Source organism: Danio rerio, chromosome 21 (assembly GCF_049306965.1).
Source record: "Danio rerio strain Tuebingen ecotype United States chromosome 21, GRCz12tu, whole genome shotgun sequence".
NCBI classification, from domain to species: Eukaryota; Metazoa; Chordata; class Actinopteri; order Cypriniformes; family Danionidae; genus Danio; species Danio rerio.
Window position 1 is genome coordinate 30,258,151 of NC_133196.1, and position 26,370 is coordinate 30,284,520.

A 26,370-nucleotide genomic window follows, 5' to 3' on the forward strand; every position below is an offset into this window, starting at 1 on the left:
TAACATTAAAAAAAAGTGGAAAAAGTGAAGCGCTATGAATAGTTTCAGGTTGCACTGTAAATGCTGCCTTGTTAATCATAGCAAGCAACTCAATATTCTTATCTTACAGGCCCTTAACATTTGAGCAGTAGTGTACATTTGATTATCTTAGACTGCTCATACCCATTTTGTGCTTTAACAGAACAGGAATCATTCAATTAAAAAAAATCTCTCAGTAATTAAGTAATGATTAAGTGATTTGAGTAGTACACGTTTGGACAATTTTATTAGTTGTTGTCCTCACCTGCTGGCCTCATCTCGACCCTCTCCCTCATACGGACTCCTCAAAGAAAACCAACAAGTTTAGTCCCTCAATTCAAGTTATCTTAATATCTAAATATATCTGTCCTGTTCATGTAGATTAACTGTTTAATTATGTCTTAATCCCTTAATTCCATCAGTAGAATGGCAAAAAAAACTTTAGCATAAGCAAACTGCCTTCACCAACTTCTGGTCAAGTTTCCTTTACAATTCTGAACTTCAGGATCAACACACACTCACATTAGCCACTTTCTTATTTGGAATTAACAAATGAGCAGACAAGTGCTCTAGAAATATGTGGAAATCTGTTTATATCCAAGACAGACATGTTTTATGCTCTAACATCACTATTTAAATGACCCCCAAAACAATATGTATTAAAAAAACTTAATAAAAGCTTGTCATACTGTATAGTATCTAAATCAAGACTACCAACTGTCCTTATTCCTATTTGCTAAAATCTTGTCTGTCAAAGATGAAGCAAAAAAAGTGCTTCTGTTGCAGGCAGTTTAGAATTTTGCCAACTCGTGTGAATTTTGTGACAAGTGACTTGAATGGAGTGCGTGTTGACTGATGCAGTTGGACGGGGAGACCAGCCACCTCCAGCATGAGGACGAAGGGACAAAAGCAGCACGTCTGTTTTAGTGCAGCCATTTAGGAATAAGCAGTAGACCGTAAGAGGAGAAAAGCAGGAGTCACCCTTTAAAACCCTCACCATGAAAACACGACTGATGTCCTCAATTCACCCTACCAGCCTCTGCTTCAATCTGCCAACTGTGAACCTACCCGACCCATAGCAAAATCAACTGTTTTTTTTGGGCGAGCGTTTAGTTCCCATCAACAGAATATAAACAGAAAGAATCGTTTGTCTGATATTTCTATATGCTCTTAGATATGATTTTTTTTTTTGTCAAAATTGATTTTATTGATTCTATTAAACCTTTAACGATATTAAAGTGTGAGGAAACCACTTAAAAACCACACTAGTTTTAAACACTCAATTGAGCTACAGATCACACTGATTCTCTCATGCCATCAATAGTTACCAAAAACTAAAAAAAAACTCTTAGGTTACAAACTCTTAAAAAATAAAATTTTTCAAACATGAACTTCAAACATTTCTCTGTCTCCACTAAAAGTGTATGCATGAATAATAAACTTTGTCATAATTTGTCTCCATACTTTTGTTAACGGTTTAAAGCTTTAAAGTTTTGGTGAAATGGACTTTAAGAGGAGAAAGCGAAATGTAGAAATTCATCATAAACATTTTCACCTGTGTTCCAAAGTCGAACCAACATCATTTGGATTTGAAGTGGATCATTTTTTTGGTCCAACTGACCCTATTTGTTAGTTTAGAGTCATTTAAGATGATTCATTCTGTCTGATTCCTTTAAGAGCCCCTATTATGGGTTTTTGAAAATGACCTTCCATGCAGTGTGCAACACAGCACTAAGTGAATCAAAACATTTAGCTGAGGTTTAAATCAGAAAGTGCACAGTGCACTGAAAATATTGATTCTTTAACGAAATAGTTTGAATCTTTTGCCTGAACACATCAACACAGTACATCACCAAATATGTAGAACCTTATCCGGTAAAACGTGAACGCGCCTTTCCCTTTACTACACTACACAGACACTAGCGGAGCGTGGGGGATCACGATCACTGATAGATTGAGATTCGGCTGCGGGGAATAAAAAAGTTCATTTTCACAACAATACCACAGTGTAGCCAACCTTGTACGGTCTTTGTTTCTGTCGTTGTTGATACAATAACCTACGCTGCAACGCGGGATTTGCCAGTCATTTGCTATTGAAGGAGCAGCAGAGACTATGATGTATGGGACTTCTTCCTACAGATCATATAACATGTAAGTGTCATTAAAATTGTTGCCTCATTTTGTGTGGTAAGCAAAATTTTATTAAATAGTGTATTCTAACTTGTAATCGCTCCATACGTCTTGCAATCGCATATCTATAGTGGATTAATCCTTCTAATGCATCTCAGGTTAAATCTGAATGGAACTGTTCACATATTGCATCCAAAATCATGTTGAAAACGCGGCGCATGCTTCTTCCTTTACTGATTTAAATGCGTTTCTGAACTCACGATCCTGTCGTTTGTCTTTGCTATGGCCACCATCAGCTGTTCCTATACACACGGCGCAGTCAATTTTCAAAATAGTTCAACATTTGCCACTGTATTTATTACTGCTATTACTTGGGGTTAGCGTTAAGAGTACAGTAATATGCTGGTGTTTAACTGCATTGCTTAATTGCATTACTGCACTGGACTCTCACATACTCTGTGCTACTTCAAAGCCGTGGTGGGCATTTCTCTCCGTCTCGCCCTGAACCCAGTTGACCAACACAACACAACAGACTGGGTCATCGGACCAATCACAGCAGATTAGCCTCACGCAAAGAAGGGGTTTGGGAACAAATGAATCACTGAAAGAATCATATGGGAGTCGTTGGAATAATTAGGTAAAAATAAACGAATATTATAAGACAATGAAAGTGTTTTTTGACCTTGCTTGCATATTGGCCAGTTGTTAAAAGCCCCTAAAACCAAAATATGACTTTTTAAAATGCAAAATAGAGGCTCTTTAAAAGGAAAAAGGAACCAGTTCAATAATCTTTTGTTCACAAATTATACCACATTTAACAAATTTTGTTGGTTGTGGACATAAACAGAAATAGCTGTTACATGCCTATTTATAGCAGCACACCTCTTTGATCTATCAAATGTAGACTGCTGTTTTTGGTACAGTAGATTTTTCTTTAGTATTTCACAGGATATGCACAATGGAACTTTACATCATTAAAAAACCTTGCTTTTAGAATTTAGGCATTATAAAGATTCCCCCAGTACTGAGTTTTTCAGTACTTAAACATTATTCTAATGTGATAATCGTTGAAAAGTGGAGGTTTGGAGAATGTATCACGCTATTGTTTAACTGCATTGTAGGAATGTAGTCATGTTGCATGATGACAGCACAGACGAGGGCGCAGGAAGACCATTCAAAAGATCTGCAGCACAATGTACAAGACCGGACTCCATGAGTTCATATGAGAAAGAAGCAGGGATGTGATGCAATTGAGGGATGTGTTATTCACCGAGGGAGGAGGAGGAAGAAGAGAGGGCTGGCGGAGGAGTGAGTCAGGCAATGTACGCAGAGCATTAGTACAGAACAATACCATGAAAAGATATGCATGTTCAACAAAAATATACATGTCGGTTCCAGACACAAGACACCACAGAAAGAATATAAAGCACAAGAGGAAAAAAAAGACACTGTCTTAAAAAAAAACACGCAATGATAGCGTTATTGCCTACCTTCTGGGAAATCTGAATGAGAGATTTCTAAAAAAAAAAAAAGATTAGAAAAAATGGTGTTTCTTACAAATGCATGAACCATTTCAAAATCTCTCAAAAATAAGAATGTACTTCCTGTTGGGATGACAGGGATAGAGGTTAAAAACAGTACTTTTAGGGTGCTTTCACATCTGTGGTTCGGTTCATATGGTCCGAACTAAGGACAACAAATGATACATTGTAGCATTTTTATGCCATTTTTGGGTCCTTTTCACATCACACTAATTTCTTTGGTCCGAACTCCGAACCAGTTGAAAAGAACCAAAATGCTGTCATATGACAAAATTGACATCAATCATTGGTCAGATGTTATTGAACGCATTTCCTAAACTGCTTTTTGATTGGTCAGAATTAACGTGCGGGGAAATGCCAATGGAACTCCTGCAAGTAAACAAACCGGCAGACACAAAATGTGGCTTTTTACTATGAAGGGAAAACTGCACTGGCTGATTGTATCCCTTGGTCATAGTATTCTATATAATTTCTATACATCACTTTAAACAAACTATACATTGAGAATGATGCAGAGCTTCAGCTGGAAAACAATGTTTTAATGCATTGCAAATGGCGAAAGAGCATCGCAAGTCACTTCAGGAGGAAGCCTGAATTAATTTAGCTAAACGGCGACATGGTTATCTTCTAAAATTATTACCAACGAGGTCTCCGATCAGGTAATGTTTTTCCCTCTCTTTCTCTCGGGTTAAAACTGTTGGTAAAGCGCAGTCAACAATTTTTTTCTCCACATCCTATAACGCACAGTGCATAAGACTACGGCAGCTGGATTAGACCAAAAATCACAGTACTTTTTGTGGTTAGGCCTGTTCTAGTTTGGATCATGCTCTTACCACATATGAACCACTTAAGGGTTCGTTTGAAAGTGTATCAAGACGTATGTTTTTTTTAGTGCACTTTTGGTGCGCACTCGAGTCTGCTGCATTCACACCTGCCTAAACTAACCGCACCAAGAGGGAAAACGAACTCTAGTGCGATTCAACCGAACTAAAAAAGGTAAGTGTGAAAACACCCTTAGAAACCTACGAAAGGTCCTCTTAAAAGGATTTTTGTTAGCTGTGGGGGCTGAAAAGCATTTGTAGTCAGATTAAGGAATTAAAAGTCTTTATGAGTTACACTTGGGATTGCTGAAGAATCTGTGAATTGTAAATGCATTGCATGAATGATGGATGTTAGATTAGGGTCCGGTTTGCAGGGTTCCCAAACTTCCTTTGTGATATTCAGATAGTTTTTTAAATGTATAGAAAAACTGCAATTTCTATACAAAGGTAGTTAATTTCCATGTCTATCCTAGGCATGGAAATCAATCCCTAATATTTCTAGGTATTCCCTAACCATGGGAACCCTGGATTCAGAGTTAGTTATCAGTCACTTTGCATCTCTCACACTTAAAACCATCTCTGCTCCAGCATCCCTCAGTTTCAGAGTTCATGATCTTAGCGAATATAAACAGTGCCAGTCCAAACCATGTCGTCCTGAAAGAGGGAGCACTGGTGAATGTGTGCATGTGTAAACCTCAACTAATAGCTCTCCTAAAAGTGTCGTCTTGTGGATGGATCGGAAACTCACCTGCGTACAAATTTGGAAGTAAACTTGCTGAAGATGCCCGTCCCGGGACGGCGCACCTGGCTGTTGCCATGAGAAAGGGAGGGAGAGGCGGAGGGGTCATTGTACGCTGACGCTTGCTGGTCACGAGTGGCTCTCTGCTGGCCTGCGTGGAAAGTGCTTCTGCTCGTCACCCCTCTGGAGAAGTTGGTACGGTCGGCCATTGAGGAAATGTTGATGTTTTGAGCCGAGGGCGACACCACTGGGGCTCTCTGGTTGGCTGTGCTGTTGTGGTTTTTTAAAATGTGAAAAGAGAGTTAGCTCATTTATTCAAGTTCAGTTAAGCTGCCATTAAAATGGCATAAGTAATATTAAAACATGCAGCTACAATAATCAAGCACCAAAGCATGAACAGGCCATTTCATTATGGTCACAACTGTAGCTCTTGCTGCTAATGCGTTGTTGCTGGCAGATAAATTATCCTAGTGGACAAGGGCATTTAATTTGAGATTGATTTTTAAATGCGATGGAATAAAAGCATGCAGTAGCATGTGAAATCCAAGAATAATTCCACCATTCGCTGGTCCTGCATCATGCAAGACATGTGACTAGCTGCAGGCTTAAATCAGATGAGAACCACATTGTTTTTATTATATAAAAACACACACACATACAAAAGCATACATAACCAAATAGGTTGATGTTAATTGTAACATAGCAGTCAATGGTGAATGTGTAATCAATGGATTTGCTCTTGAGTGTTTTGAATTTCAGCAGTGAAAATTAAATCACACTGAACTGAACTTCAACTCTGAAAACTGGACTGACACAGTTTCAATTTACTAGAATGTCTATGTGAAGCTGCTTTGACACAATCTAAATTGTAAAAGCCCTATAGAAATAAACATGAATTGAATTGAATTTCTGCTTAACAATATTGTGCGACCAAACAGAATAGGTAAAATTACTTGTAGGAATAATCTCTACAACTCTTTGAAATAAGCATGTTTCAGTTTTTTTTTTTTTTTTATCATTTTTCAGCCAATGCAGGTTAATGGTTCTGCACATTTGTAGTAATCCAAGAACTCTAAAACTTCAATTAAACATCACAGTTCTATGTAATCTTTAACAAACTTAAAAATAAATGCTTTTCATAATATGCATTATATTGCTGTGATGACACTCAATGAAAATGTTACAATATCTATTACCAAAGAGATACCAGAGATACCCAAAGTTGGAAGCGAGAGGGAGAATAATTGGGGTGAATGCGTTTGACAGAAATCGTCATTTCAAATTTAACATAACCTTTTGTTTCTTTGTTTTATACAAAAAACTGAAATTAAATGATTCAATTAAATGTTGTAAATGAATCAGGACTTTTAAAATGTAAATACTCTCACTTGACAGATTGAGGATAATGCACAAGTTATCTATGAGCAAATCAAGGTAAAGGCAGGAGCAGCTCGAATACTGTCTTCAGCATTGAACCCCATTGTGTTATAAATGGAATTGTTTGCGTTTTAACAGTAATAAGTTTATTAGAAAATGATACTGGTTTAGTTAATACAGAGTTTCTGCAGGTTACATCAAGTCAAGTTTAAGACTTTAAGACCCTATTAAGACCAATAAGAAGGAAATTTTAGACTTATACAGGGTTAAAAAAATTCTAATAGCCCAGTATTCTCATGAGGACATCGTGTAATAATTTTTATAGTTATTTTTTTCCCTGACTTCTGTGAGGAGTTTGCATGTTCTCCCTGCGTTCGCGTGGGTTTCCTCCGGGTGCTCCGGTTTCCCCCACAGTCCAAAGACATGCTGCAGGTGAATTGGGTAGGATAAATTGTCCGTAGTGTATGTGTGTATAAGGGTATAAGGGTTACAGGCCCAGATGACAGGCCGTCCGGAATGTGTTAAAAAAAAAAAAAAAAAAAAGGTCAAAAATGGAGGACTTGCTACAAATAGCCGACCCCCCAACCATACGGGACTAAGGCCAAAGAAGAAAAAGAAGAACACAATATGTCAGTGTATTTAGGACTTTTTAAGGCAAAGTTACATTTGATATATTTATTATTTATATTATAAACATAAAACTCTTTTTTTCAAATTTAATGTGCAATACCATTATTTGAAGTAATATCAAAATCTCCTCTGTAACATTTCAGGAGTGACACCCACATTTAAATTCAGGAGTAACTCCCCAAAATTATCATGCCAAGTGTGTACAGAGCCTGAATCACTGCTGAATTTGCAATGAGAAGAGCGCTGTAATCACGGCAATGTCATGATCCTCCATTTAATACTATGAGGGACACATTTTAAGTGTCTTTGGACTTCAGCCATTCAGCTCAATGATTTAATAAAGATGATGTCGGCAGGTTGCAATACCTTATGAGGCTTATTTATTCTATTTACATTTAAATTTTAGTTCATTATTGTCTGTTTTTACTAGCGAAATTTGCCAAGTCAGAGTCCAAAATAACACACATCACCCTTAACAGCTATAATGCAACAATATACATCAAAAACAAACAACAGAAACCTTATAAACTGAAGGAAATCTTCAGGGAGAGAGACAAAACCATTGTTAGCATGCACACAATCTGTGAAACAAGCTTTTAACGTTCCAGGGTGGCAAAAACATCTTTATGAAAGATACACGAGTGGTGAGACGGGTTTTAGAAGGTATTATTTGCACTGTCTAGTCTTTCAGCAGAAAAGAAAGGGTAGAGAGAGTGAGGAACAGACCTAAAGACTGCCAAACGACAGAAAGCAACATCACACAAAACACATGCAGAAGTGAAGAGACAACAAACATAGAATTAAAGGTACAGTTCACCCAAAAATAGAAACTTGTTCACTATTTTTTTTCCAACCTGATCACAAAAGAAGATATTTAAAGAAGGTTGGAAATGGGGATCTAATGATTCAAATAGTATATATCTTTCCTATGGATGTAAATGACTACAAGTTCCCAACATTCTTTAAATATCCGAGTCATAAAAGTTAGCACTTGATGGTGAGGGAATGTCCTTATTGGGTAAAGTGTCCATTTAAACCATGCATGTGTATTATGGGTTAGAAAGGAATGGATTTGTCAGATACGTGATGGAGACGATGTGTTTTTATGGAGGGGAAAGTGGGACGGCGGTGTGAGACGGAGTGTTATTAGTGTGACGGACCACGAGTGAGAGAAAAGTAGGCAGGGTTGTTAAAAAATAAAAATAGGTTTGTATATTTTTCGGCCCTCCATCCAACAAATCTGGCACCTCTGTCTAAGCATCTGCCTAAAATACACATCAAACAGCTCATCTTTGGAAGTCGAATCCCCCAATCGGAAAAGTCTTGTTTCGACTGCCACTTGCCTGGGCCGATGTGCATGGAGGTCAGGGGGACTGGGGTGGGCGGATGTGGACAAGGACTTGTGGTGTCGGGTGCGGGATGAGGCGGCAAGGACTGCGGCCGCTGAGGCAGTGGAGGCACGGGACCCTGGAGTGTGCAGGCTGGGGGGGAAAAGATGAATAACAACCCCCACGCATGGACACCCCCACGTAGAGAGTGGAGGGAAGTGTGGGTGAGGTGTAAAGCAGACAGGTTAGAGTCAGCAATGATGGAGGGATGCTTGAGAAAGTGATGGAAGAGCACAAAAAGCACGCACACACACACAGCAAGAGATAAAAATACAACTCTGCATTTCGATAATGCAAGTTTGGGTTCTATTTATAAAAGATCAAAGCTTGTCAAAGTGGGATTAATCTTGCATTATCGCTGGAAAGCTCGCTCTGCCTCTGTGTACTGAGGGAGAATTTGAAACGAGATGCTGTGATGATCAAAAGCATCTGACAGCATAAGCCTCGTGGGCATGATGTGCATTAAAAAGCGACTCGTATCTCAATTATTAAATAGGTACAGTTCATCAACTCATCATTGTGTATTCGATAAAAGCAGATGGAAGACATCTGTGAAGGGTGATCTGCTTTCATAATGGCATTTATTATTTGCATGACCTTGCACACACACATTAAAAGTTTTTCTGAGTCAGCATTCTGACTGTCACCTTAAGCAAAGTTAAACATCAATATAATATGGGTACTGTTTTTTTGGTTTGTCACATCCCGTTTGTGTAATCTGATTAACGGGGTCAGGCAAAATAAGGAAGGAGTTTCACTTCAAATCAATCAATTAGTTTTAATTAAATGCATTAAATCGAGTAGTTGATGTACGTTTGTATGTATGCAAATTAGGGTTGCACGGTATACTGGTACTATGGTATTATCGCAATAGCATGGCAACAAAATACTGGCGGGGCCACAGTAGTTTGTAAACTGCAGTATCGTCATTAATAGTTTATCTACAATAGATAATGCTGCATGTATAAAAAGTCATTAAAATGCTCACACGTTTGTGCAACAATAAACCATCTTATTATAAGAGACTGTGAAGCCCTTTAAGGTTACAAAACTGTGTAGAATTTGCACCTTTTATGGTAGCCTATTGCACTTTTTCTAACGCTTCAGTTCGAACGCACATCTGAATCAGTTCATTTCTGTTACTGTTATTATGATTTATTGGTGACCGCAAGAATCTTTTTAAAAGAACGACTCACAAAGTAAAATTTTGAATTACTTTGGATTGTTACCCGAGAAGACTGAAAAAAAAAAATAGATAAAAAAACCAAACATAGCAACAGGAAACATTGAAACAATTTTGACCACTTTATATAGTCTAATTTTGTTGTAAAAATGCTCTTTTGTACTTAATTTAATTCTTTAAAAATTGTATCTTTATTTTAATGCATTTTTTGTTGGTTAGTTATCTACAAAATAAACAAAAAAAAAGAATAAATTTTAGGTGAAGTGATGGCAAATACTTCTCAATAATAAGGGAATTCTAAATTACATTCAAGTAGGCCTATTATAACACAAAATATAGTATTTCTGACAATTTTCTTTATAATTTGAGTTATGAATTAGTGTGGCAATACTACTTAATATCGTGATATTTCAGCAGGTATAGTATTGTAAGAATAATTAATGGTATAGCGACAACCTTAATGCATATACGTATACACAAACACACACTTTTTTTATTTAATATTCATGTAGTTTATGTAGTAGCTCTAATCCATTTATTACCCTTTTCTTAAGCATAAACCTTTAAATGAAATTTGCAACATACTGTAGTAAATCTTAAATGCTTTGAAGCAGACTTCCTATTGCTCTGATTTCAAAGTGAAAAGAAGAAAAAAGGTTAAAAAAAAAAAAAAAAAGAGTAGATTTTAATTGTAAGGACATCCAATGGAATAAACAATCAAGTTTGAAAGAAAAAAAGGTTAAAAGTCAGCAAGTGGAGAATCTTTATCTGCAGACAAGTTTGACTCACTTGCTCATATGTAATATTCGAGATCTAAGCCATATTAGGCAAAAATATTAAATAATTAAACTTATTTCTTTGATTATTTTAATGATAAATTCAACTAATTTAACACTTTGGTAATTAGAACAGTTATGCAATTGCTTAGCGCAAGCAGGTTTACATAATGGTGAGATTAACATGCTAAATTCACTTGTGATTCTGTTCATTAGCTGTCAATAAATTCAAAGTAAGCAGTCAATGACTTCCAAAGTGAGTAATCAATAATGACAGTAGTGAATGTTCTCGCTTCGATCCACTAAGCTATACTGTTGTCATAAATAATAACCATTATACACACACAAGCATGGCTAAATATTTTATTCTGACATAGATCTTTGTTTTAGTATCAATTTGGTACTTAAATAAAAGCCTAATTTGCAGTGGTCTAATAGCAGGAATTCATCCCAGCACATATTTATGGGACCCTTTACAGGAACTATTAGATCAATGTTCGAGGCGATTTACAATGTAGGCTTTATCGACTGTATCCATGGCATTCTGTCGATTACCACAGACAATAATTTTCACTTGTCCCCGAGTTTGTAAAAAAAAAAAAAAATGAACTAACGCAGTTACAGTAGTTGGCACGATGCCCAGACGGTTTAAGAGGACATTTGGTGCTCACGCTTCTGTAAAAAACACTTACAGTTGTCTGCTTATATTGTGCAGTTATCCAGACCATCTTTATGGGGTGAAATTATTTTTGTAAGAGAATCAAAAATCCTGTTACAGAATCTGTAAAACTTGTTTACTGAGAAAATAACCAGATTATCATTTAGTCGGTCATAACTTTGGACAGGCACTGTCTGAAAACCCAATGTACCACATTAGACTTGCGCTAACACACTTATTTATTTTTATTATTTTAGTTTTTAATAATTTATTAAGCAAGATGTTTTAAAGTGATCAAAAAAATCAGAAAGGACATTTATAACATCCCTAAATATTTATGTTAGAAATAAATGCATTTTTATATTCAAAGGGTCCTGAAATAAAATCTAAGTCAGTTTTCACTAAATGATTTGATGTCTTGAATAAATATTATTGAGCATCAAATCAGAAAACTGAAAACAAGAGTAATGATGCTTAAATAACTCTTTAACTCCCTGCCCTACCAAATGGTTGACCATATTTTGACTGTTTTAAAAAATGACTGTTAAAGCCATTTAACCTAGAATGACTTTTTTAAATAATGGTTCACACACACACACAGCATTGTTGGTCTATAAAAAAATTAAATAAAAAAAAAAAAATAAAAAAAACATATTCCATTGCACTACTATCCCATTCCCTAACCCCATTGTTTTTTTTTTAGTTTTTTGTTTTTTTTTTATACAAAAAAAAAAAACAAAAACAAAATTATGTGAAATATTTTATGGCATACTTCAAAAAAAAATTAATTTTATGTTTTTAAATAGACTGGTTTTACATATACATATTTTAAGATTATTCATAGTATATGTATTTATTCCGATACATTTATCATATCAACCATTTGGTAGAGGCTGATATTTTAGAAATAAGTGGTTAATTAGTAGTTAAGAAATGCAATCTAAATTGTTTTGTTTCTTATCTATATATAAAAGCAGATATATAATTTAAAATGAATGTATTAAAAATGATGCTTTTAAAATTGAGTTAAAAAATTGTATGTATATGTATATATATATATATATATATATATATATATATATATATATATATATATATATACACACACACACACACACACACACACACACACACACACACACACATATATATATATATATATATATACACACACACACACACACACACACACATACAATTTTTTTAACTCAATTTTAAAATCATCCTTTTTAATACATTCATTTTAAATTATATATCTGCTTTTACTTTTTAAATAAAAAATAAAAATCCAACCATATGCCACTTTTAAAATGCTGGAGTCTAGATCATTCTCATTCAAAAGCTTTATCCACTTTGCTACAATTGTAATCATACAGCTACATTTTACAGCTATACATTTTACAGCCAGTGCAATTTACTTAAATCTGGGCTTCTGAAGGTTTCACCAAGTTACATTTGACATTTTTAGGACCATTATGAATAAAATTTATACCTCAATGCTAAAAAGTTTTTCAAATGGCCCAGATGGAAAATATTTATATTTGCCATATAAAAAATATTATAATTTATTACATTTAATAATGATAATTTAATAATAATAAATTAAAAATTAAAAAAATTACTTGGCAAAATATTATAAATATTGTGCCAAAACAAGCAAGCTCTAGTTGTAAACATACAATTTGTTTTCAATGTAAACTTTCTAAAAAATATATTTTAAAACATGGACAATTGTTTTCAAAGTTTGAAAAACTATAATAAACTCAATGTATGCACAACAGTCTCTCCAGTTCTGTGTCCTCAGCAGTAAACGCATGGGGAACGGTTAAACAAATATTATTATAAGCAAAATAATGATACAATTATGCTAAATAGAGTTAAAATGACATATTTAAATAAAAAGTTAAAAGTTTTATTGAGATGGAATGCTGGTTATTGCATGGGTGGTTAGGGCCAGATTGGGTAGCTATACATGATCAAAGAAAAATTAAGACCTGTTTAAAAAGATTTAAGACCTACAACACAACATTTCAGTAAATTTAAGACTTTTTAAGGCCTAAAATTCTGTTTTTGAGATTTAACACATTTTAAGACCCCGCGGACGCCCTGTTAAATGCCACTGACAGACATTACGTAGCAAATAACTTTATAATTTTTGTGTATTTAAAGAAACTCAAGCCGACAAGCTTTTTAATCACTTCCTTTAAATCCTAGTACTTATTCCAATTTCCCGAAGGCGTTGCAAATGTTACTGAACAGATTTCAACTTTGCGCTGTGCTCCAATGTGTTCTTGAATGTGTGCGATTGTCAATGTGTGAATGTATGTGTGTGCATAACAGGATTATGTTTCCCACGCTGGCAGGGCAACAGCCCGACAGAATGAGTCGAGAGCAGAGCGGCTTTCCAAGCGAGTCTAAATATACACATACAAGCATACACTACTTTTAACAACGGTGCAGAAAAGAGTTTGATGAGTTCTTCCAAGTGATTCGTTGCATGGAGAGAAAAAAGGCAGTACCTGTCCTTGCCATTCTGTACTCCCAGAGTGGCTCTCTCAGTGATTGGAGAGTTCCTGCTGCGGCCTGTGCCTGAGGACAGGATGCTGTTCTATAGGGCACATTGAAAAAGCACACAGAGATCAGTGACATGCTGCAGATCACTCATCGGCTCCTCAAGAGACTCTTCACTCACAGTGGAAGGGGTGGGTGTTTTCTTGTGGTCTCCAGAGATCAGAGGACTAGGAGGGACTTTGCTGGAGCTGCCTGAACTGCCTATGTGCTTACTGTCGCCCTGAGGACGCTTGCTGGAAACGGAGCCTGTGGTGGAGGGACGGGGAAAAAAAAGCAACATGTGAGATTTATGTCCATCTGGTGCTTGACATGGTGCAACAGAATGATGGCTTACTTTGGTCTGTAGATCTGCGGGACTTCAGGTTGGAGGTACTGCGTTGTCCCTTGTGAGAAGGTGATTGGGCGTTGTTTGTGATGTCAGTGCCGGGACGAGCCTTTATTGATAGTTCATCCAGCTAGAAAACAGAGAAAGGGGGAAAATTGTTTCAGGGAAATAAGCATTTAATGTATGGCATTTCAAATCTTAATAATCACACTACTACTGTTAAAATGATCAGAAATAAGTTTGGTATGCAAATCCACAAGTTTCTAATATAAAGTCTATATACAAAAATTTGCAGTATCACTTGTAGTGCTGGACGATAAATCAATTTAACTGAATAACTCAAGGGTGTGTTTACATCGATTTGTTTGAATGAAAATCGGTTTTCACCCTAACATGTAACACTAACCTTTAGGTTCCCATAGTTCCCTGCGCATTTGCCACAGAAACACACAAACAACAGGGCCAGCGAGCTGGGAAAAACTTCGAGAAATGTTGCACACTTTGAAATTAAAAACAAGCACACCCTCCAAAAATAGCATAATTGAGGGCTGTCAGTCACATATTTACCGTCAAACATGCACATTTGAACCTGCACGTGCATGATAAGAAGTAATGCATAAGACAATGGAGAAGACGTGGATATGAAAGAAACTGGTACCGATCTGATCATGAAATCCAACATTGCTGTTTCCGGATATATGACGTGACCAAGCTGCATTGACGTTCATTACTGTAAATATTAACACTGATAAAACTTGCTCACTGCACTAGACTAATGCCGAGTTCAGACTGCATGATTTTCAAAGTAGTGGTGTCACAGATGTTTTCAGACTGCATGACTATCTGGGCTAGTGTTTCACATTGCATGACTTTACTATAGGAAGAATCGCCGACAAGTAAAGGGAATTAGCCATTTCTCCTCAACGTTGATAAACTAATTTCTTTCTGTATGAAACGTCAAACAGACACGGTTGCTCCCAAGTCCTGTCAAACCTCCACTAGTTTTTCCTCTATTTCGTGGGTCCAAATAAACCGAAAATGAGCGCTTTTAACTTCTCCCTCAACCACCCGCTGGCCTGCAGCAGGTATACACACACGCACACACAAGTGAATGCTGCTCTCTCATTGGCTGTAGGCGATCGCCGATGTTATTTTCAGTCAAAACTCAATTCACACGGCCTGATTTGAATCGCAGACAGCTCCAGATATTTAGCACGCCAAATATCTCACAGGCATCGGCGACTCATCGGCGATTCTCTCAGATCGCGTCTTTGATAGTTCATACTGTTTGACTGTCACTCACGTGCACGAGCAGCGATTTTATACGAATTTATACGAACAAATACAACACAGAACAAAAATGAATAAAACCTCTGAATGCATGTTCATTAAAAAAATAAAAGAAATCATCTTGAAATAGGTCCCCATTTTAACAATCATTATGAGCTTATTTTCATTGTAAAAATGGAAAATTATATTATTATTATTACTATAAAAGTGTTGCATGCAATTATAAAGAAGTTGTTAAATTTGATCTTTTGTGAAAAAATCTAGGATTTTTAAAAAATGCCATATCACCCAGCCCTAATTATTTGGTAAAATCTGCAGTTAAAGTAACAATAATAAAAAACAACAATACAAAAAGAACAAAGCAACTTTTTCCACTGCACATTATGATACCTGTTGTGGTCTCTAACATAGGTTGCTTCTCATAGAGACCCAGGCAAAAAGTGGTGCCCCTTGCTGCTCCTGTATGCTAATTATGCATTTAGGTGAGCAGATAGGACATTTAGGTGGAGCTATGAAACCTGTATCACCAAAGCTACGTGACAATGACAACATAACATTATGATTAATCGTAATTATTAATACTAGTCATACAAAGCAAAATATTAAATAATATAAAAAGTACAAATGGCTCCAACAGTATGAATTGACACCTATCAGCTCGGTTTGGTTTGCATTATCACTGCAATTTAGTACAGGTTAAAAGTTGTGGGAATAATGCTAGAGTTGCACCGCATATACTGCAGTGACTTCCTGAAAAACCTTTCCAGGTCATCCTATCCAGCTATTGGCTTCCAAAAAGTCCAATCAAGATGCTGCCACTATAGATTTTCTTGTCATAGTATAAAAATCGTTTAGTCGTGTAAACCAACAACACAGCACTGGTTGTGGCTGACTGTTTAAATACATCAGGTTTGGGGTCTTAAATCCAATGAAGCTGGTAGTGACTATTCTCTCAGTGATCTGAAGTGTGTATACATCATGTTTTGGTAATGATACAGCTTAGTACAACCAACTACTTGGTGAGGTTACAAATGATTAAAAAAAGCAGCAGGTGGTAGGTATAGCGCCCAGTGGAAAAGCCCCTATAAGTAAGCCATAAAAAAAAAACAGTGCCGTTCCATGCAGTGGAAAAGGTTCTAAAATTAGAACAGTAAAATAAAACAAAAAAAAAGATCAAATAAACAAAACAACTTAACTAAATACAGCAAAAACAGACCAAAAGTGATCAAAACTACAGAAATCAAAAGCAAAATAAAAACAAGAAAATAATACAATAAAACAAAGCAGAAATCTACTGCATCCATTAAAACTGCATGCACAAACATAAAATCACATGATCTTTAGAATAACATACCTCTGAGTTCCTATAGTCCAGTAATAAGTAAGTTGCCATGACATCATTATATTTTTGGTTGATAAGGGAGTCTTGTATCTCATCTAGAGAGTATCCCATCCGTATCATAATATCTAACAAGGTAGACAAAAGAGTTCAATAAGAAAACAGCTTACAGGATTGACAACAGTGTTTCATATTTACATAACCTTTCAACAAAACTGCTGTTTCATTGGTAGCTCATGTGCATTGTAAGGAGTTTTGGTGGGCGTTTTCCATATTTATCCTAAATATATCCTTAAATGCTATCCAGCAGTAAAAAGCTCTGCTTGCTTAAAAATGTAATTTAATTTAGTGCATCATTCATATCTGCACTGCAAATACTGTAATATGAATAACACACCAAATTTTAATACTTCGGGTTAGAGATTATCATCCCTAATCCCAAGTATATATAATACAACTAAATATAATCATTTTGAAAGTAGCTACAACCAAAATAAAAGGAAACCTTAATCATGCACAAACCTCTCACAGACACAAGACAGAGAGAAAAGAAACAAGAGATTTGTTAGAAAGCAGGAAAGGTATTTATAACTCACAAAATAAAAAAAAAATGAATTCTGATGAATTCTGGATTAATTCAGATCCTGTCCCATCACCATGATTTATTACCCAATCAAAACCAATCTCTGTCTTAGACCCCACCCACCACCATCACCAAAGCCCCGGGCCGCGTCTGCCCCACCTCTCTTCCAACCCCCTGCACTGCTGGGGTGCTGACCTGTCCTCTTAGGGTCCTTGTAGTCAGGCTGGGGTTCGATGTAGGGCTTCAACTCCTCGTCCTCGTGGCCCACATTCATCCACCGGTCCTTCATGATTTGCTGCTGAGTAGAAGCAAGGAGAAAAGGTACAAAGCAATAGGGGTCAGATGAGGTAAAAAGTAGTGTGCTGCAAAAACAGTAGGTTATCAAAGAAAAGCACATATAATCAAGACTTATTCAACAACAACAAAAACAATGGCGAAAAGCTGAATCACTCAATCAGAAAACACACCAATCTGCAAACAGTTGCTCGTGCAGAGTCTAAGCTGTAGACTGTACGCCCACAGATTGCCTATGAACAGTCTGATGCATATTGAACACAAAAATAGCAAAAGCTGCCTAAACCCACCAGATCTGATCGGCTGGCTTTTATGTAATTTCCAGGAATCAATGTTCAAATCTGTCAATTGTGTTTACCAGGTAGCTGCACAGGAAGAACTAAACACTAGATCTGCAATAGTTTGAGGACTAAATTGAATCATACATAAGATGCTCAAAAAAGGTCAATTCATAAGTAGCATTTATTGGGAATCCTAGTCATGCTAATAACTTTAATTATATCTGTTTGGAAGTTTTTCCAAAATAAAAAAGTTACATTTCATCACATTGTTTTAAATAACAGATATGCATATGTTTGTTTAAATGTAAAAAATGTTGCTTATGATACAGTTCTGTATTTTAAGAGAATGGTAAAACAAAGAAACACAATAACTGTTATTGCACACTGAATACGAAATTTTTGTGCGCAATTTTTGCTTGTTAAAGAATAAATTGAACCTCACATTGTGTGAATCATTCAAACCAGGTTTTATTTTTTTCCTCTTTCCGCATCCGAAAAAGTGATTTGACAAATGATTGACAGTTCAGAGCCACCGTACAAGGGAAAAGCTAAATACAGAATGCTGTCATTTGAGCTACAGATAACTTTGACAAACATGCATAAAATAAAGACAAAATGTGATGTGCTAACTTCAGTGACTAGCACATCTCTTCCCTGCTGCTGCTTGGTGTGTGTGTGTCTATACATTTGACATATTGCCGCGTGCTGCCCTTAGACATCATATTAGAAAGCATGGTCCGCTTTCAGTCTGTTGCTTTGACATGTCACCGCGACCACTATCTATTATAATGTCTATAGGTACTGCCAGTCTCAGTTCAAGATTTGTTTACATACGTCAATGTGCGAAGTATCACAAGCAATGCATCAAAATTATGCAGATTTCCTGAAATAAACTTTGCATTTTGAGATAATCATAGCACAGCTCTTTGATAATGGGCTGAACTCTCCTTCTTCTCTTTGCAGTATTAGATTAACACACTTTGTAGAATATTCCTCTTTCTTTTGCTACTTTGGAGAAGAGAGAAGAACAAAGTATCACTGCTTGAACTGACTGTGAAAAACCGCATACGGAAATTACAGACTTCAGTGTGTAAAGACCTTAAGTCTTAAAGTTTAAACCCTGAATAATAAAAGTGACTTAATCTTGAATAGCCAGCATTTCCAGCTGACAGCAAAAGGTCTAGACTTACTTTGCAGCTTTCATCAGGCAAGAAGAGACCACAAGCTGATTGACTAAGTGTCATGTTTGAAAAATATTGTCCTTCCAATAACTAATAGCCACGCAACCAGATGATCATATCTAGCTATATTCAATAGAAAAAAAGAGAGAGCTGTTCAAGAAATTTCTCTTTATTTTCAGCTTTAAATAGAGATCCCTAGTTTGACCTTCCAAAATGCAGATTAAATCTGCCTTAAAAAAGATTTCAATAATTCAAGCAGAGTAATAAGTATATATTTTCTTGTTTTTTCCTGGAAAAAATGTATACCTTTAAATCACAAGATCTTACCTGTCATAAACTCTGGGATCCAATATTAAGCATGAGGGAATTGGTCACATATGCAGAACTACTGTTGCATTTAAAAGTTGTTTTCAACAGACAAGAAAAGACCATTTCAAATAACAGTCTGCACAAGTCTGTGGAGTTTTTGTTTGGTTTAGTAAGTCATGGTGTTATCAACCAATCTCTCAATGTAACATATATGGGATGTACAAAATCCTGTCATTCCAGCTTGTACAAATTTAAAAGACCAAGATGCAGATCTGGCAGAAATCCAGAGTGGGCACCAGCAATACCCATACAGTCAGGCCTGGCTAGACTACAACACGATCACTGGCAATAAACAAACGGCTAATATCTTCAGAAAATGACTGATCATTTTGCTTTGCAACACCCTTATAAACCGCATTTTAAAGGAGCTCAATTGAAGTCCACTATATGGAAAAGAATGCTGGAATATTTTGCTCAAAAAATATCATTTCTTTATGACTTGAAAGAAATTAAAGTATTGGATGACAAGGAAGTGATTACTTTATCTTTACATTTTTGTTCTGGGACTGAACTTTCCTTTTAAGAGTCTATACTAGCAAACAAAAGTGTCATAGTTTTGAAACGGGTCATTTAGTTCACGTTATTTTTTTATAAGGCAGAGGTGTCAAACTCAGTTCCTGGAGGGTCACAGCTCTGCATAGTTTAGCTTTGAGACTAATTTAACACACCTGATCAAACTAACTGTGTCCTTTAGGCTTGTTGGAAACCTACAGGTAAGTGGGGCAGTGTTGGAACTAAACTCTGTAGGGCTGCACGGTCATCTTTGCAAACATGATAGCAGTTTCATTGTACTTCTGCTTTGTTCCCAGACAAGCTATTTTAACAATGCATTATTTGTCACTGCAATCCAACAAAAATCAACCACTGTTAGGATGACTTTGAAACAAATGCTTTAATTTTTTGTGCCTTGTGTATCTGATATTTACAGTCCATGAGCATGACTTCCGAAGCGAAAAGTGATGAATATCCAAGGAAAACCATTATGTTCTTGGTAAGAATTGGCTGATTGTAGTCCAAACTCAACACAAATAGACTCCACACTAAACCTCAAAACACAAGCTTCCATTAAGTATTTACTCATAAACAAACCTCAAGGCTCCCTCGCTTGGTTGGGTTGAGAACGAGGAATTTCTTCAGTAAGTTCTCACAGTCGGTTGACATATAGAAGGGAATCCTGTACTTGCCCCTTAAAACCCGTTCACGAAGTTCCTGAAAGGACCATAACAAAATTACTCAGTGCTGAATTGTTGTTTTATTAGAAAATTTTTAACAAATCAAACTGCAAAATTATACATGCACACAATGATATCCTCACACTAGCCATATTGCATTACATCATGGTCACAAGCCTCTAACAACACTGAAGCCAATAGATTCGACATATAAACAAGCAGTTGAAAATGATGGACTTAAAGCCTATGCGATAGCATCATTGTGAGGTTTTAAGTTCTGATTAAATTAGTTTTATTAAAATTAATAATCTTAAATTGTTAAATGTTTAAATCATGCTGTTTTCTAAATTAATCTGTAGGCATCAAACCTTTCAGAGTCACACAAGCAACTGCTAATGGTGACAGTCTTGTACCAAACTGTAAGACCTCTTTTGCTCAATCTGTACCAAATTGTGGAATGATTTACCTGTTAGCCTAACATTAGAAAGTAATATAAAAGTTTTTAGTAGTGCTCTTAAAAATGTTTGCCTTACAGCAATTTTATGTAAAGAATTATAATGTTGTTTATATGTATCTATTTTATTTTTATTTTATTTCAAGCTTCCCGTGGACAGGTGCAAAAACGCGTAAACAAATGCATTTGGTTCTCCAGTGTAATTGTGATGTCCACGTCAAAATTAATCAATATAAAAATGTAAACATACTGACAATTACTCTCATTTCGCAATGCTCACCTTTAGGTTCTGTCCATCGAACGGCAAAGAACCACTGACCAGTGTGTACAGTATGACCCCAAGGCTCCAGACATCTACCTCCGGCCCGTCGTACTTTTTCCCCTGAAAGAGCTCGGGGGCAGCATAAGGAGGACTGCCACAAAAAGTATCCAGCTTGTTGCCCAGTGTGAACTCATTACTGAAGCCAAAGTCTGCAATTTTGATGTTCATGTCTGCATCCAGAAGCAGGTTCTCTGCCTGAGAGCGAGAGAGGATTTTTAGCTATTATGTATTTAGGGGTGAAATCAAATAACTGCATGAGCACAGAAGATTAAACTCTCAAAAGCTGGAAAATATATCATATGTACCTTGAGGTCTCTGTGAACAATGCACTTCTGGTGACAGTACTGCACCGCTGATACAATCTGAACACACAAGCACAGACAAATAAAGGATTATTGCACACAAGCGGACTTCTAAAACAAATAGCTCAAGCAAGCAAGGTTGTGTACTGAAATCCAGTGTATCCTACAGAATAGGGTGTCAAAAGTAATTGTATCGATTACAGTAATAGATCATAACAGACTGACGTCATTTATCAGACATGCGCTATATAGCGGTAGCTTACTATGGCGAGGGGGGCGAGAGTGAGTATTTAAAACACACAAACTACATAAAGTTACATCAGAAGCCATTTCACTGTAATGGAGAAAATAAGAAGCAAACTCAATCTCTCTCTCTTACTGTGGCCCTTTGACCTGCTTGCGTGACTTACTGTTTCCTCTCCTCTCAGCTGTTACAGCGATACTTCTGGATAGACACGAGTGTGTGTCGGCAGAGTGAATTTTCTCCACCGCTTCTATCATGAATCAGCAGTGATAGACGCTGCAGTTTTATCAGTGTCAGATAACGGTGAACAGCATCAGAGTGTTGGAGCCAATCACAGCCCTTTCTGTTGAGCGTGTGACCAATTATAAGGGTGTAGGAACTCGCTTGGCAATGATCAGAAAGGGAGTGGGATATTTACATTTGTTCATTTGCTATAAATGCTCAAGTTGTTCTGTGCATGTATTTGAGGTTTTAAAGGTAAAGATACAGTCCATATATCTGACTCTTTGTATTAAAGGACACATTTGTATTACAAATAAAATATAAATATATTTATAAATTTAAATAAAAGAATTCTTGTGCTGTGAAGTAAAATATAATTGTGTATTGAAAGCATCGTCAATGCAGCATGATATCGAATTGAGCCGAATCGATGACATGATAATTGTAATTGAACCAAACCATGAGACCAGTGTAGGTTCACATCTCTACTATAGAACCTGCAGAATTTGGTGCCATTTAAATACAGTTCTTTACAAAGAAATTACAGACAAGAACATTAGAGCACTGTAAACGAGCTCCTTGATATAAAGAAATCACCAGGTTACACTTTAAATCAGTAAACCTAAAAGTAATAAAAACCTGTTTGCTATACTGGATCATCTCAATTTCTTGCACAATAATAAATAAGCAGTTTGTAAAAAAAAAAAATGTAACTAAGCTGTTCAACTGAAACAACATTTTTCAATATAAAGCTGTTCCTTAATATTATCCAACATAGTTTTGTGCACCTTTGTTAAAATATTAGTCCAGGCACAGGTACCATTTTAAGCGTCAATTTAATTACAACTGATTGGGATGAATAAATTATTGCTTGAATTAACACCTCAAAAAGAGAAATCTTAAGCGATTTACATCTTGTTTGACCTACGTTTAGCTGTGATCATACAAACTATACCAAGCATACGTATATACATCCACTATATCAGCATTAAATATTAAAGCTAAACAGCTGATGTGTTTATGGTCCCTTTGGTGCTTTGTTCTCATGCAACAGCAATATCAAATATGCACAAGCGAGCGATTAAAAACCCAAATGCACAGCATCTCACCTGTCTGAATTTGGCTCGGGCCTCTTTCTCTTTCATTCTGCCATGGGCTACGAGGTAATCAAACACCTCACCTGCAAACCAAGAAGAGAAACAACAGTCACGGTTAGAAAAGAAACAGCTGCACAAACTAAAAAAAGCAAGCAAAGGTCTGGCTCTAGCATTATCCAAGCCTATAGTACCTTACCATTTAAACTTGAAAAACAAATAAACAGCCTTAGGTGACTGACGCAATAAACTTTGCTTGACTTAGTTGTCAAATTCAAAGTATTGGATTCTGGACTGTATTTACATGACATACAAAATAGTTTCCTACGAAGTTCTGTCTCAGCAGCAGGATGTTTTTGCAGCTGTTCCCTAAAGATCCTCTCAATGTTTGTGTAAAGAAAACAAAAACATTTACAGCCAATATACCCACACAAATAGAATAAAGTAGAGATATTGTTACAGATATCCCACCTTAAAATGAATATTGTATCATTTATTTGATTTTAGGGTTCCTGCAAGTTTCATCAAGTAAAAATGTAAGACTTTTTAAGACCCTTTTAAGACCAATAAAGGCCGGTTTACACAGCGATTTTTTTATAATCCTGAACGATTGTAGCATATCAGACTGCACAAACATGGCTCTCATGTCGCACTGTAAGATTTCAGCTGTCAAAGTCAGATTGAACGACATTGAAGACACGCTAAGCATGAAAGAAAACGCCCCCTGGAGTTTGACATTCATCCACTCGTGACACGTTCACTATACCGCGTTCTAAAATGATTCCTCACAGCAAATGTAAACAATCTGTAGCAGCAATTTTGCACCCGGCGTGTCTTAGTAAAAAAAACAAGAAAAAAAAAACTGTTTTGACATTTCTCCGTGGTCGTTTGAATTGTCGAATGGATTGTGTCACATAATTCGGAGCTCAAAATGTTTCTTGGATTGATGTTTACTGCAGAAAAGTGTCTGAAATCTTCTAACACTGCCAGAATTTCATCGGAGGAAAAATCTGATCATAACGGGCACTAAGCGGCTGTCAGTGAACATGTCAAACCAATGATCAAAGACCACCAATTTTAGCCTACGATTTCAGAAATCTTAGGATTTCCCAAATTTGTCTCAGATGACAAAATCGTGGCTGAAATCTCACAGTGTGAGCAGGGCTTAAGAATGAAATTTAGACTTATACAGAATTAAACACTAAGCATTTTTTCTAATGGCCCGGTATTATAATGAGTAATCAAGTAATTATTTTTAGTTTCTTTTCCCTGATTAGGAAATTTTGTTTGGGGATTTTGCTGTAAAAATGTCCAAAAGCTGTTGCTAGTCTCTTTGCAACAATAAAAATGATTTTATTGAGATGTATTGTTGATCATTAGATGGATTAAGCAGCTTTATTCGGACAAAGCAAAACTAAGATCGTTAAATGATTGAGGACCTACAGCCCAATATTTCAGTGAATTTAAGACTTTTTAAAGCCTAAAATGTAGTTCTTGATATTCAAGATATTTTAAGACCCAGAAGTCACTCTGGATTTATAGATGTTGTTCCAAAACTGTATACATGTCTAAATCTATAAAAAGAATATTGTGAGAAATGTTGGTAACAAAGCAGGTTGGTTTCAATTCAAACTAACTTACATTGCTAGCACAGAACTAAAAACAAAAACAAAAAAAAGTATGTAACTTTTACAAAGTATGGAACTAAATACTTGTTGAACTATATAGATGTAAAAGTATGGAAACCAAAACAATTAGTTTTCAAATATTTTCAGCACAAGAATGAAAAAAGTTGTGAAGTGTAAATTACCATTTCCGAGTAGACTATCTTTATACTTTATGGTTAAACATTCCAGGTGGATTAGATTTAGATCGATTACTTTAAAAGAATTTCATGCATTAGTATGCAGTAATATTTGCACTTCAGTTAACAGTGCATTTTAATTTTCATAATTTTGATAATTAACAGGGACAGTGATCAGAACTATAGCCACATCCTGTTTATTGTAAACTGCAGAGGTGTTCAAGAACAGCTGAACATCCCTGCATAGTGAGAGAAGAAACATTATTGCTTGTGGAGGGGGTGGACAAAAGGAGGTTAGATTGAGTTTGGCGAGCTCTGACCTCCGCTGGCATATTCCATCACCAAGTAGAGGGTCTTCTCAGTCTCAATCACCTCAAATAACTTCACTGCATGAGAACAAGAGGAAAAAGAATGTAAAAATGTGACACGTTCTTTTGTTTAAATTTACAAATCAGCATTGTTGGATGAACTCTACAAATCTATTGGATTAGAGTTGTTCCCAAGAGGTTCCACGCTCACCAAATCCAGTTGCACAGAAAAACACTGACATTTGGGCAAGGATTAATGAACCCAAATAAAAAGGGGAAACCTGGAGATTCAAGCTGAGAGACTTAAGGGTAATTTGTCTGTCGGCTAAGCTCACCGATATTTGGGTGATTCAAGAGCTTCATGATCCTCACTTCCCGAAATAGCTGAAAATGGAGACAGGAGATGTCAATGTGTGGCAAACAGATGATGTGTTTGTCCTTCATAGAGTAAATATTTCAAGCTTGTGAACACATGAGTAAGATGTGGTTATAAACTTCCCCACCGGCCCCCCAACCAACAGACTCTTCATTTCAGGAAGTATTTGAGTCTAATTTCCTATAATTAGCTGCTGTGGGGCCTACAGAGAAAACATTTTGCGTCTTGAAAGTCATGAGGCAACAGGAAGAGACACAACTAAACCGGGGTGGGAGAGTTAAAAGAAAACAAACGATAACTTCTGAAATTGCATTCTGACCCAAGTGAACCTGAGTAGGACAGGTCACACTCACCTTTTGAAGACTGGAGGAGTTGAGCTGAGTCTTGTCTATGATCTTCACCGCCACCTGAAGGAGAAGGTGAAGAGTTTGGTTAGGGTAAACGCTTGGGAAAAGCCCCGAGGCGGCAGTTGCAGACAACAGCTTTGCTCTGCCTTCATACTGATCACAATCTCACATCATCAGGAAACAATTCACCGCGCTGCATTGAGAGATTAAAGTGAGCTGCTCCTGTGGTGA

The 26,370-nt window shown here is 36.3% G+C and overlaps 1 protein-coding gene across 50 annotated transcripts in view; it reads right to left on the reverse strand.

The window, feature by feature from the left end:
- The window catches only part of mark2a (MAP/microtubule affinity-regulating kinase 2a), a 60,856-nt gene that overhangs the window by 4,208 nt on the left and 30,278 nt on the right, over positions 1-26,370 (reverse strand). For 2 of the 50 annotated variants that reach the window (XM_073935948.1, XM_073935959.1), the window contains exons 3-18: positions 26,146-26,199; positions 25,752-25,800; positions 25,429-25,494; positions 23,320-23,390; positions 21,748-21,804; positions 21,401-21,637; positions 20,584-20,703; positions 17,565-17,664; positions 16,802-16,914; positions 14,167-14,287; positions 13,954-14,078; positions 13,781-13,869; positions 8,600-8,737; positions 5,259-5,519; positions 3,639-3,665; positions 284-319 (exon numbers count right to left, since the gene is read on the reverse strand). In XM_073935948.1, coding sequence (XP_073792049.1) covers positions 284-319; positions 3,639-3,665; positions 5,259-5,519; positions 8,600-8,737; positions 13,781-13,869; positions 13,954-14,078; positions 14,167-14,287; positions 16,802-16,914; positions 17,565-17,664; positions 20,584-20,703; positions 21,401-21,637; positions 21,748-21,804; positions 23,320-23,390; positions 25,429-25,494; positions 25,752-25,800; positions 26,146-26,199 — 1,664 coding nt within the window. Of the gene's footprint in view, positions 1-283; positions 323-3,638; positions 3,666-5,258; positions 5,520-8,599; positions 8,738-13,780; positions 13,870-13,953; positions 14,079-14,166; positions 14,288-16,801; positions 16,915-17,528; positions 17,668-20,583; positions 20,704-21,400; positions 21,638-21,747; positions 21,805-23,319; positions 23,391-25,428; positions 25,495-25,751; positions 25,801-26,145; positions 26,200-26,370 lie in introns of all 50 variants that reach the window. The other 48 variants (XM_005161372.6, XM_073935957.1, XM_073935944.1 and 45 more) reach the window with 43 other exon arrangements.